The sequence below is a fragment of the Bos indicus x Bos taurus genome, chromosome 29 (assembly GCF_003369695.1).
Source record: "Bos indicus x Bos taurus breed Angus x Brahman F1 hybrid chromosome 29, Bos_hybrid_MaternalHap_v2.0, whole genome shotgun sequence".
Taxonomy (NCBI): domain Eukaryota; kingdom Metazoa; phylum Chordata; class Mammalia; order Artiodactyla; family Bovidae; genus Bos; species Bos indicus x Bos taurus.
In genome coordinates this window covers 24099255-24113662 of record NC_040104.1, presented here as the reverse complement: position 1 = coordinate 24113662, position 14408 = coordinate 24099255, and the positions used below count along the sequence as shown (strand labels likewise).

General features: G+C 38.3%; 1 protein-coding gene and 1 pseudogene across 1 annotated transcript; one reads left to right on the top strand and one right to left on the bottom strand.

Annotated features, from left to right (window-relative positions):
* LOC113886038 lies at positions 1-975 on the top strand (the record flags this gene model as incomplete). Its single annotated transcript, XM_027531975.1, has 1 exon — positions 1-975. A coding segment is annotated over one exon (975 nt), but the record flags the coding sequence as incomplete, so codon positions are not given.
* Positions 976-7779: 6804 nt separating this feature from the next.
* LOC113886037 lies at positions 7780-8675 on the bottom strand (annotated as a pseudogene).
* Positions 8676-14408: the final 5733 nt, after the last annotated feature.

The window sequence follows — 14408 nt, the reverse complement described above, 5'->3', positions numbered from 1 at the left end:
TTCCTTTTTTCTTTAAACTTAGAACCTGCTGAGAAGAAAATTGACCTTGGAAATCACTCCTCAGTGATTGAGTCCATTCTCTCTGGGCTCACAGAACAATCACAACTCCAGCTGCCACTTTTCCTCCTCTTCTTAGGAATCTACGCGATCACGGTGGTGGGGAACCTGGTCACGATCACACTGACTGGGCTCAGTTCTCACCTGCACACCCCCATGTACTATTTCCTCAGCAATTTGTCCTTTATTGACCTCTGTCAGTCCACTGTCATTACTCCCAAAATGCTGGTGAGCTTTGTGACAGAGAAAAATATCATCTCCTACCCCGAATGCATCACTCTGCTCTATTTCTTTGTTGTTTTTATTATTGCAGAGAGTTATATGTTGGCTGAAATAGCATATGACCACTATGTTGTTATCTGTAACCCCTTGCTTTATAATGCCATCATGTCTTATTATAGGTGCTTTCAGCTCACAGCAGCTGTTTATATCTTGTGCATCATTCAATCGAAATTCCATACTTGCTTTATATTGAGACTCTATTTCTGCAAGGCCAATGTGGTTAACCATTATTTCTGTGATGTTTTTCCACTCATGGAGCTATCCTGTTCTAGCATCTATTTCAACAAATTATTGGCTCTAGTCTGCAGTTCTTTCAATGTCCTGATTCCTGCCTTAACCATTCTTACCTCCTACATCTTCATCCTCTATAAAATCTTCCACATCCACTCTACTGAGGGCAGGTTCAAAGCCTTCAGCACTTGCAGTTCCCTCATCTTGGCTGTTGCTGTTTTCTATGGATCTGCAGCATTCATGTACCTGCAGCCATCATCTGTGAGCCCCAGGGACCAAGGAAAAGTGTCCTCTGTGTTTTATACCTGCATTGTGCCCATGCTGAATCCTTTGATCTACAGTTTGTGGAATAAGGTTGTCAAATTGGCCCTGAGGAAAATCCTGTACAGTGGAAAATGTAGATGAATAGACTCAGTGTCATGGTGTCATATGGGAAATAAAAATGTGCTTTGCTGAGATACACAATGTTTTAGTTTTATTGTTCAAATTTTTGGAAATTCACGGTCATTTCCCCATACAATAGTTTCCCCAAGTTTCCTCCAGGCTAATTCCTTTGAGTTCATGTTATATTGACTATTTATGGAGAAATACCAAGATTAAAGTCAAAGACTTTGAGAATTCAAGAAGCTCAAGTGTGGTACCAAAAAAAAAAAAAAAAAAAAAAATACAGACAACACCAAGAACAATTATGATGGCAATCATAGAATAATAACATGTTATTATTGAGTTAGTATAAAATATCAAACACTGTGCCCAGCACTTTATATTAGGTAACTTTCATTATTTTTTAAAATTTTTTTAAATTATTATTTTTTTTAATTAATTAATTTATTTTTTAAATTTTATTTTATTTTTAAACTTTACAATATTGTATTAGTTTTGCCATACATCAACATGCATCCTCCATGGGTGTACATGTGTTCCCCATCCTGAATCCCCCTCCCACCTCCCTCCCCATACCATCCCTCTGGGTCATCCCAGTGCACCAGCCCCAAACTTCCTGTATCCTGCATCCAACCTGGGCTGGCCATTCTTTTCTTTTTTGATATTATACATGTTTTACTGCCATTCTCCCAAATCATCCCCCCGTCCCTCTCCCACAGAGTCCTTGTATGCAAGACAGCAAAAGAGACACAGATGTATAGGTAACTTTCTTTAATATTTATGGTATTCTCTCAAGGCAAGCCCTAGTATTGTTTCCCTTTGAAAGATGAGTCAACTGAAGCTCAGTTTACTTAGAGGAAATGCACACAGTCCCTAACATAATAAAGACAGAGGCTAGAATGTCTGGCTTCAGGAACTGTGATTTTACTCAAAGTAGTATATTGCCTCCAGGTAATTGTGGGTATGTGTAAGGCCTTCTCAGTAATTTTCTTTGACACATTAATCTTCTACCTTTCCTGTAAGATTGTAATTGCTTTCGGCTAGATCTCTCCAATGCTATTTTCACTTTCATTTCATTTGATATAATGAAAATAAAAAGAATATTTCAAACCTGTGTTGATCAAACAAAAAGACCAAATGGAAAGTTACTGCAGGAACTTATCATAAGATTCATCAATGAGACTCAAATTATCATGTTCAATACCAACAATTTTTTACAGAAGCAGACCAACACATTTTTATCTTTATACCATTAATGCTATACTGTTTATATAATAAACAGGGGCTTCCTTGGTGGCTCAGCAGTAAAGAATGAAGCTGCCAATGCAGAAGATGTGGCTTCACTCCTTGGGAGGAGAACATCTCCTGGAGGAGGAAATGGCAACCCACTCCAGTATTCTTGCTGGGGAAATCCCATGGACAGAGGACCCTGGCAAGCTACAGTTCATGGAGTTGCAAAGAGTCTGACATGGCTTTGCCACTAAACTACAACAAATTTTTGTATCAACTACACATAATAGTCCCAAATTCTGTAAGTTGTATCACCTTCATGCAGTTCATAGTCTTTTGTCACACAAGTTATATGTAATTGCCATTTCTTGTCAGTTTTATCTTGGAAACATCTTGCTCATATTGCTACTTTTTCTGCTTCTGGGAATTTAACATCTGGTAACTATAAATTCACATAAAATTCTAAATACTCAATGGACACATGTTTGAGCAAGCTCTGGGAGATGGTGAAGGACAGGGAGGCCTGGCGTTCTGCAGTCCATGGGGTCACAAAGAGTCCTCTAATTAAAAATAATAAAAAACCTTATATAATATGGAAAGAGAAGTATCCCCTGTTTACCATTAACTTAAGCATAGTGATATATAACATACTTTAAGTCTAGGCAGTAGGATTGTGCAATAATTTTTCTCTCTCCACAGACTAGTGGAAATTCTTAATTGGGTTGGGAAAGAGGAGACCCTCTTCCCTGAACTGGTCTGGATAACTTTATATGTGTTCACCTTCCTCTCCTGGTTTCTTCTATGTGACACACTCTATACGAAGATTGTTTCACATACTTGGGCCTTTCTTTCTTCTCAGTCTTAAGTTAATGTTCAGGAGAGCACTAGTCAATGTTTTATAACCTTAATTTATCATGAAATTTAACATAAATTAATATATAAAGTATATGAAAATGTATACTTCACATATTTTTAATACACTGAAAAGCATATAACCAACATGCAGATCTATAAAGAGAACACTGTCCATAGCCCAGAGAAGTCTGCAGGCCCTTTTCTTCCATTCTCCATCTTGTCTCTACTGTAACCTGTTTCTGGCTTTGTATATACCTTCCTTGTCTAAATAGGGCCTCAGTGTTTTCTGTATCCAGCCTACAGTAGGTCAAAGAAAATGAGGAAAAGACACACCTTGACCATGCCATATCTCACTGCAAGAGAGAAAGAGAAATGTATGTCCTGGAAGAAGAGGTGAACAGCTGGCAGTCTTAGCCATACTGGGCTAATCATATTGGTGCCTAACAAATCTCATTGGTTTGAAGGTTAAATAAGATGTTGAAAGTAAAAATTTAGGGCTGAGCTGAAACTGGGGAAACATTTATATCAATATTGAATACTATAGGCTACTTTTATGTGTTTCCATTTATTTCACAAGCCGATATCAAATGAAGATATTCTCACACATTCTAAATTGGACAATAAAGATGTTAAATATGAAATATAAAAGACTATTTCCAGATATTTTTATTATTTGAGTATATTGCCCTTATTTGTGCTCAGAGGCATTTTTATTCACTAAAATTGCTGTTTATGTTTATTGCTTTTTTTAAGTATAGCAAATTTTGTATGATAACTTTAAAAACAACCCTGAGAAATTTAGAATCAAAACACCCAAGACCTAGTCGCGGCTGTACCAATTATTAATGGTGATTTGGAACAAGCCATGAACATCTCTGAGAATTAGTTTCACTATCTAGGAGATGGAAGCCGAGTTCCCCTTCCCTATTTACCTCAAATTTCTCCCAGGAGATATTTGTTACATATGCTGTTTGATAACTGTTACATATGCTGACAGAGGTAACAGTAAAGAGAAAACTACAACACTAAGAGCAGTGATAGCACCCTATTCATTCTCTTTATTATTTGAAGTGAATAAATTCAGCTTGCTGTCAGAGAGACTTTAAATATCCAAAGTAACTCCATCATCCTACCACTCACTGAGGGAGGTGGAAATTCCAAACTCATAATGTAAAACTTCCTTATACAGAGAGGAATTTTAACATACAAAGGTACATATTTTGTATGGCAAAGCCTCGCATATAAATCACCTACTTAATCTGATGCTAAAATGAATGTGCAGTGAAATGCCATAAAGATGGAGAAAACACCAACTGTGTCAAATTAAGAGAAAAACAGCACGTCCATCCTCAACATAAGCATTTGCTGACATAATCAACTTTTAGAAATAATTGTAACCATATAAGATCTATTTGAGGATCTACCCACATGTAGGTTGTAAATCTGTTGTTGTTTTGTGGCTATGTCGTGACTAACACTTTTGGGACCCCATGGGTCCCTCTTGTTTCTCTGTCCATGGTATTTCCAAGACAAGAATGTTGGAGTGGCTTGCCAAAGTCTATTATATGGCATATGAAAATTTAAATGTATATCTGTCTCTTGCATTTCTTTGTTTATGTGCTAGGCATTTAGCAGTTACAAAATATGTGTTGCATTTTATTCTGTTTTGCTTTTACTTAAATAATGAATGATTGAATCAATATTTATTATTTCTTCCTTAAATCAGCAAGTATTTCCAGTTCAACCCTTGTTCTTAGGAGGTGGAACCAAGAACCACGTATCTGGAAGTGCTTGCAGGGATAGAAAGTGCATTGCATGCCCTGCAGAAGATGTTTTGATTTCACAAAACAGAAGATTTGAAGGCCACCTGTGTATATCTGTCTCTATGTTTGTTTACAGGGAGGTTGTGTAAAAGAGTGGGGGACGGAGTTAGTAAAATTAGTAAATTTTCTTTCTGATTTCTGTAACTACCCAGACAGCCCATGCTTTCACACTGATTTGGGTGGGGGGGAGGGCAGGAAAAAAGTGTTAGTCACTCAGTCATGTCCAACCCTTTGACCCGATGGACTGTAACCCACCAGGCTCATCTGTCTATGGAATTCTCCAGACAAGAATATTGGAATGGGTTACAATTTCCTTCTCCAGGGAATCTTCCCAAATCCAGGGATCAAACTCGTTATAATCTGAGCCATCAGGGAGAAGCTCTCCTGTTACATAGACACAGGAGAAATTCTCAGCTTGCCTGTTTAACTCTCAGCAGTACAACTTCAATATAATTATCCTTTCTCTCATAATTTCTTTAGTGTATAACACAAAAAAGCAAACACTATAAGCTATAACTCTGTTATACATGTAAACACTCTACCTTGATTCCCTCTTCTTTTTTAGTGAGGTCCAAACAGACACTCTCTTGCTTTTTCGATGATCCAGCGGATGTTGGCAATTTGATCTCTGGTTCCTCTGCCTTTTCTAAAGCCACTTCACACTTTACTAGCGTGTGAAGTGAATGCAATTGTGTGGTAGTTGGAGCATTCTTTGGCATTGCCTTTCTTTGGGATTGGAATGAAAACTGACCTTTTCCAGTCCTGTGGCCACTGCTGAGTTTTCCAAATTTGCTGGCATATTGAATGCAGCACTTTCACAGAATCATCTTTCAGGATTTGAAATAGCTCAACTGGAATTCCATCACCTCCACTAGCTTTGTTCATAGTGATGCTTTGTAAGGCCCGCTTGACTTCAGATTCCAGGATGTCTGGCTCTAGGTGAGTGATCACAGCATCGTGATTATCTTGGTCGTGAAGACTTTTTTTGTACAGTTCTTCTGTGTATTCTTACCACCTCTTCTTAATATCTTCTGCTTCTGTTAGGTCCATACAATTTCTGTCCTTTATTGTGCCCATTTTTGCATGAAATGTTCCCTTGGTATCTGTAATCTTCTTGAAGAGATCTCTGCTGCTGCTGCTGCTGCTAAGTCTCTTCAGTCGTGTCTGACTCTGTGCGACCCCATGGATGGCAGCCCACCAGGCTCCGGCGTCCCTGGGATTCTCCAGGCAAGAACACTGGAGTGAGTTGCCATTTCCTTCTCCAATGCATGAAAGTGAAAAGTGAAAGTGAAGTCGCTCAGTCGTGTCTGACTCTTCGCGACCCTATGGACTGCGGCCCACCAGGCTCCTCCATCCATGGGATTTTCCAGGCAAGAGTACTGGAGTGGGTTGCCATTGCCTTCTCTAGTCTTTCCCATTCTATTGTTTTCCTCTATTTTTTGCATTGATTACTGAGGAAGGCTTTTTTCTTTCTTCTGGCTATTCTTTGGAACTCTGCATTCAGATGCTTATATCTTTCCTTTTCTCCTTTGCCTTTAGCTTCTCTTCTTTTCACAGCTACTTGCAAGGTCTACTCCGACAACCATTTTGCCTTTTTGCATTTCTTTTTCTTGGGGATGGCCATGATGACTGCCTCCTGTACGATGTCATGAACCTCCATCCATAGTTATTCAGGCACTCTGTCTATCAGATCTAAACCCTTGAATCTATTTGTCACTTCTACTGTATAATTTTAAGGTATTTGATTTAGGTCATACTTGAATGGTTTAGTGGTTTTCCCTACTTTCTTTAAGTCTGAATTTGGCAATAAGGAGTTCATGATCTGAGGAACAGTCAGCTCCTGGTCTTGTTTTGACTGACTATATACAGCTTCTCCATCTTTGGCTGCAAAGAATATAATCAATCTGATTTCAGTAGTGACCATCTGGTGATGTCCATGTGTAGCGTCTTCTCTTGTGTTCTTGGAAAAGGGTGAGTTCTCTTCGAAAAATTCTATTTGTCTTTGCCCTGACTCATTTTGTACTCCAAAGCCAAATTTTCAGGTTAATCCAGGTATCTCTTAACTTCCTACTTTTCATTCTAGTCCCCTATAATGAAAAGGACATATTTTTTGGGGTGTTAGTTCTAGAAGGTCTTGTAGGTCTTCATTGAACCGTTCAACTTCAGCTTCTTCAGCGTTACTGGTTGGGGCATATACTTGGATTACTGTGATATTGAATGGTTTGCCTTGGAAATGAACAAAGATCATTTTGTTGTTTTTGAGATTGCATCCAAGTACTGCATTTCTGACTCTTTTGTTGATGATGAGGGCTACTCCATTTTTTCTAATAGATTCTTGCCCACAGTAGTAGATATAATGGTTGTCTGAGTTAAATTCATTCATTCCAGTCCATTTAAGTTTGCTTGTTCCTAAAATATCGATGTTCACTCTCTTCATCTCCCTTTTGACCACTTCCAATTTACCTTGATTCATGGACCTAACATTCGTGGTTCCTATGCAATATTGTTCTTTACAGCACCAGACTTTACTTCCATCACCAATCATACCCACAACTGGGTGTTATTATTTACTTTGGCTCCATCTCTTCATTCTTTCTGGAGTTATTTCTCCACTGTTCTCTGGTATCATGTTGAGCACCTACCGACCTGGGGAGTTCATCTCCCACTTACTAGTATATTAAGTGGGAAAAGAGGAAAGGAAATTGTGGAAGATTTTGTAGAGTAGGAAGATCTACTCTACAAAAACTGAAAATAAATTGGGAAGGTTCAAATTTTCCTCAACATGGTGAGAAAGAAATAATATTGTCATTAAAATTATTTTAATTAAACACAGAACCTTCCTGCCCTGTGACTAATTGCACAGAGGGATAGTTTCTAATCAAATCTCTCATGCTTGGATTTTTTCTCAGAGCAGTTTTCACATCTTTATTCTCAAGCTGTAGATTAAGTGATTCATCATGGAAACCACATTGCTGTAAAAGAGAGAAGAGATCTTTCTCTCATTCATAGACCCAGCAGAAGATTGTTTGAGGTACATAAATATGCATGATGCAAAGATCAGAGAAACAGCAATGATGTGGGAACTGCAGTTGTTGAAGGCTTTCTTCCCTCCATTGAGCATATGTGCAGGATGTTGGCGAGGATGAGAAGGTAAGAGACAAAGATGTTAAGATTGGGTGCAATGATGTTAGTACCTGCCGCAATGAAAAGTTCCAGGTCGTTGATGTAGGTACTTGTGCAGGAGAGCTGGAATAGAGGGTGGATGTCACAGAAAAAATGGTTGATGGTGTTTGCATCTTAGAAGGTCAGTCTCAACATGCATTCATTGTGAGCCACTGCACAAGAAAATGCCACCAAGTAGGAACCAAATATAAGGCTGGAACATACTTTAGAGGACATAACAACATTATACAAAAGTGATTGCAGATGGCCACGTAGTGATCATAGGCCATTGACATCAGCACATAGATCTCAGAAATACAACAACAACAACAACAACAAACAGAAAAAGTAAAGCTGAATCATGCACCCCATGTAAGAAATAATATCCTACATTGATACAAAGTTAATCATCATTTTGAGTATAAACACAGAAGAATAACAGAGATCTATGAAGGACAAGTTAAAGAGGAAAAAGTACATGGGGGTGTGTAGGTGTGAACTTATCCCAATTAGAATTATCAGCCCCAAATTTCCCATCACAATGACCATATACATAATCAGAAACAGGAAAAACAGGGGGAGCTGGAGATCTGGGTGGTCTGTTAATCCCAACAGAGTGAATTCAGTCACAAAAGAGTAATTTCCAGTCATTCTTCTCTAAGGGAATCTGTGGACTCACGAGAAATGGGTAGCATTAGAAAACAACTCAGTTCTTCTCATAATATTTCATCCTAAGGTAGAATGTATAAATGGCAATGCATGAGCCTAGATCCTACCTAGACCCATTGAGTTTACCTTTATCATTATCATGATACAGAGTGAAATGGACTTTCACTTCATCAGAGCTTTTGTAAGCTAATATAACAAAGACATCACAAACTTAGCCTATAGTGGGAAGATCACAGGCAAAGATGACACTGGAAAAACCAAGGGAGAAGAACTGTTGGTCAGGACAGGGGTGTATTACTTTCCTCTCAACGTTTCCTCATTCACCTCAACTCTTCCCTCACCAGGAAAATTGGAGGCAGTGTTCCTAGCAACCTGGCGCTAGCTTCCAATGCAGATTAGTCTTGACTGGTAGGAACCAAGAATTCTGCTTTTAATACAAAATGAAGGCACCAGAATCCTCATGAGGTTAAGTTACTTCCTTTGTTAGAGTGTAAAAACTACAAAGGTAGAAGACTGAGAGTTCCACCTACTTAGAAGAGACTTCCTGATTGATATACTCTTTGAGCCCCTCAATGACTCTGAATATTCTCTGACCAATCCCCTGAAGAGATTTTCCCACAAGCTTCACTTGAGTCTCAGAACTACACAAAATGGGAGAGAACAGGCATATTTGCATCCCTGGATTTCCATCTCAAAACAAGGATTATATGTTGTAAATTGAATTAAGAAACTTACCCTCCTTAGTTCAGAAAACCTCAGGGCTGGCTCTCTTATCAGTGGTCTCTACCCAGTTGATATTGAAAATTCATTTTCAGATTCTTGAGGCTTAATTCCTTTGATTCTAAGGGAGATAGCCTAGACTTATGTTGACATATTCCTCAGAAATTTTTCTTAACTAATATAAAATCTGATAATTATTTTCAGTCCTTTCAAGCAGCAGAGGGAAAAAAAAAAAAAAGCCTTTTTATTATTATACTTGCTACCTGATTAAACACAGAAGATTTAATGTGTGTTTAATGATGTGATGCATTTGGTTAAAAATAGGCTAGAAGCTTGTTCAGTCTTTTCTTCAGGGTGTAAATAATATGTATAAATGGGAATAAGGCAATTATATGTCTTGGATCACGACCTGTCTTTTGTTTCTTGGGGGCTCACTGCTTTACTCCTTTTCATTTTAGGTATTGTACATCCCTCATTGTAAATCTGAAGTAAATTCTCATCTCCTCATTACGCTCATCTCTGAAGGAAAAGCTACTAAATTATTTAATTCCCTCTTTATTCCCATTTCCCAAATGTATATGTTTTCTGTAAGGCTCTTATTTCCAGGTTTCCTTATTTCTTTATCTGAAAATTTTCAAGTGTTGCAGCAACTCATTTCAGTTCTTCCCTCTCTAGAATATCTCTGAAATAATTTGCAATGTTGCATATTCCTTCTATGGGGCTTCCCCAGTGGCTCAGTGGTAAACTGCCTGCAAATTCAAGGGACACAGGTTTGATCCCTGGGTCAGAAGATCTCCTTGGATGGAAATGGCAACCTACTCGAATATTCTTACCTGGAAATCCCGTGAACAGAGGAGCCTGGTGGTTTCCAGTCCACGGTGTCACAAAGAGTCAGACATGGCTTAGCAGCTTAACATTTTCCTTCTATAGTTTATACTTTTAAAAACACTTACTTGAAATTTATACTTGATTTTCCCACTGGGTCATTTTCTGTAACATTTCAGTAACTGAAGTTATCAATTTCTTCTCATCACAGAAAAGAGTAGGGATTATCGAGTTGGAGTGTTGTGAATCTTAATTTTCTATTTACAAACTATAACTCTTTGGGCAAGTGACTTCTCTTTCTGTTCCATCCAGTAAAATAACCTCTCATTCATTGGGCTACTGTGTTAATTAAATGGAAGAAGCCCAAGTGAACTGGTTGAGAAAGTATCTGGAATATGGTAAATAGTCAATAAATGTCAGTTGTCATTATCTGTGCTCATAAATGCCACTAGATTCTCCACCATAACACTCATCAGACTTTTTTTGCCCCCTGAATATCTGTGTTTCTCCAGAAATTGTAAATTCTATAAGGAAAAACATTTCTTCTATTTTGTTTACTATATGGCTTCTAGATCTAAGACAATGCAGAGTACATAGAAGAAACTCAATAAATATTTCTGAAAATCATGTTATTTTTCTCTAAGAACCATCAGAACATATTAAACATTTTTCTTACACCAAATCACAACATCTGCAACCACAATGACCTGCACCCATGTCCCTTAGCCATCACACAACTTCTGGCTTTTCCCTGGTGGCTCAGACGGTAAAGTGTCTGCCTGCAATGTGGTAGACCAGGGTTTGATCCCTGGGTAGGGACGATCCCCTGGAGAAGGAAATGGCAACCCACTCCAATACTCTTGCCTAGAAAATTCCATGGATGGAGAAGCCTCGTGGGCTACAGTCCATGAGGTCGCAAAGAGTCGGACACGAATGAGTGACTTTACTTCACTTCACTGTAATATTGAACTTTAGTGGCTTCTAATGATTATTTTAGCATTTTCCAACATACTCTTATTTAGCCATAAACTTTGTCGTTAAACTCACTCTTATTTAGCCATAAAGACCGAAGTTTGAAATCATTGCTCTATCCCTCTCTAGTTCAAGTACCTTCTAGGGTTATGAGAGGGTAACAGGCAGAAAGGCCAGGGGTCTCCAAATGGAGGAAATAGGCTGCAAGTGTCACATTTTTTATCTCTCTTTTAAGCGGTAGGAAGAAACAAACTAGTGTTATATTTTTTCCCCTTCTGTATACAAATATAAAAAGAGGATACACGAAGCTTGGGGCTGGTGCACTGGGATGACCCAGAGGGATCCTATGGGGAGGGAGAGGGGAGGGGGGTTCAGGATTGGCAACATGTGTACACCCGTGGTGGACTCATGTTGATGTATGGCAAAACCAATACAATATTATAAAGTAATTAGCCTCTAATTAAAATAAATCAATTTAAATTAGAAAAAAAAAGAGGTTTCTCTTAAAATTTTATGTTGCCATAATGACACCTGGTTCCACCTGAACTTAACTTTTCTCAAACCTTAAGCTAACCAATGCATTTTTCTTATGGAAGTGTTTGTCTTCAGTCAGTTCAGTTCAGTCTCTCGGTCATGTCTGACTCTTTGTGACCCCATGAATCGCAGCATGCCAGGCCTCCCTGTCCATCACCAGCTCCAGGAGTTCAAACTCATGTGCATCGAGTCGGTGATGCCATCCAGCCATCTCATCCTCTGTTGTCCCCTTCTCCTCCTGCCCCCAATCCCTCCCAGCATCAGAATCTTTTCCAATGAGTCAACTCTTTGTATGAGGTGGCCAAAGTATTGGAGTTTCAGTTTTAGCATCAGTCCTTCCAATGAACACCCAGGGCTGATCTCCTTCAGAATGGACTGGTTGGATCCAAGTCCCTTGCAGTCCAAGGGACTCTCAAGAGTCTTCTCCAACACCATAGGTCAAAGGCATCAGTTCTTCAGCGCTCAGCAGCTAATGTACTATGCATTTACTCTGTCTTCAAGTTGGTTCCCAGAGAAGGCAATGGCATCCCACTCCACTACTCTTGCCTGGAAAATCCCGTGGGCAGAGGAGCCTGGTGGGTTGCAGACCATGGGGTCGCTGGGAGTCAGACACGACTGAGAGACTTCACTTTCACTTTTCACTTTCATGCATTGGAGAAGGAAATGGCAACCTGCTCCAGTGTTCTTGCCTGGAGAATCCCAGGGATGGGGGAGCCTGGTGGGCTGCCATCTATGGGGTCGCACAGAGTCCGACACGACTGAAGCGACTTGGCAGCAGCAGCAGTAGCAGCAGCAAGTTGGTTCCACCTGATAAACCAGTATGTTATACTCATACATTGTTCTCCTAATCTGTGTTAATTAAACTATATATTTGTATGGAAATCTGCCTTTCTTCAAGATTCATGTCAATCATTTTGTGGCCTGGAATGCCAATGTTATCTCAGTGCATGTTGTGGGTGAGGGCCCTGTTGCCATTCTCTGAGTTTTGAGACATTTCCTTTCTTTAATTAGCAGATTGCTAATAGCTATATAACATCAGGCTAAAGACTAGCAAGGGGTACTCTTTTGCCCCCTCTGATGTCTATGTCAGAAGCTTTCTCTAGCTCTTTTATACTTTAATAAAACTTTATTACACAAAAGCTCTGAGCAATCAAGCCTTGTCTCTGGCCTTGAATTGAATTCTTCTCCTCCAGAGGCCAAGAATCCTGATGTCTTTCGTGATTCAGCAACAACCTTTCAGTTCTCCATTACTCACTTGAAAATTCAAGCAATATAATAAAAATATACTTCTCAAAGTTATGATTAAATCTTGGTTAAAACTAAATAATAAATTGAGTCAGAGTAACCTTTGATGAGAAGCTATAAAAAGACCAGTTTGATTTATGAAGTATTTTGCACCAATTAACTATTGTACAAATTTTAACCTTCTGAAAAACCTAAAAAAAGAAAATTGGAGAATGTTTACTTTTCTGAGACAATGCAATTGCTTTGGGAAGTTCAACCTATTTTAGAACTATGTATGTGTTTGTATGTGAAAAATAAACATTTATAAGTCTATATACACACATTGCTTACATTTAATGGAAGGAGGGGAAGATTATAATTTTACAATCTCTTATTAGTAGAAAAGCATCAAACTCTCAAAAAAAAAAAATCTTCAAATTGCTCAAAAAAAGTAGTTTCCCCACAGACAAAACAGTAACTTGTACTACCAAAATTAAGTGATTTATTTATTTATTTATTTTCATAACAATTCCTAAGAGAGGGATGGAAAAGACCAACAGGTACTGAATTCCTAACGAATAAAAATTAAGAGTATGCCATTTAAAATTTTGGGGTTTTTTGAAATTTTTTCATAGCTCCGTACCTCTTGTTTTGAATCTTTCTAATATATTGTGTAATATTTAAATCTACTAGTCTAACTAAATTAGGTAAGAGAAGGTATGGTTCATGATGTAGCATTTTCGAAAAGAATCCAATGTAAAGAAAAAATTACTAATTCTATGAACAGAGGTTAGAAATGCCCCCAGGAAACTTCACAAATGCTTATGATGTTAATATTAAATAAGAGACATTAGGCTCTCTTCAGGGAAATTCTTGTACCAGTCCTGGCTCTCCATCTCAAAGAAAGTCTGATTATACACAGTAAAGATCCCAGTGGAAGTTATGATGTATTAAAAGCTGACTAAGCTAACTGTGTTTCTCAGACCCTAAGTAAAGATAATGAAGCAGAAAAAGGACCTGTCAATCCATGATTTATGTGATCAGTGCTCAGTTTTCATGTCCTCTTCAGAACCAAGTGGTCATATCTGAGTGCCCTTTCACTTCCTCAAAAAGATTCCATAGCCAGAAATTTCTGAACAGATGAAAGAATGAAAAATAGGATGCAGAAATGTGTCTTACACAAATCCCACAGCGTAACAGTACATGTGTTATTTGAAAAGTGCATTAATCTGGGGTTTATGCTATTTACGATATCAACTATCCTATCAATGAACCACTTACAGGAACAGTTTCTTGCCTATGAGATCTGTTAGATCATGAATTCGCCAAACAGTCTACAACATAATAGATGATAGATGAAGAAAAAGAATATTGGGTCTAAAGGTCTTTTTCCTAAAGGGGAAAAGAAAGCTTTACTAATTTCATCTGTCCTAAAAGTAA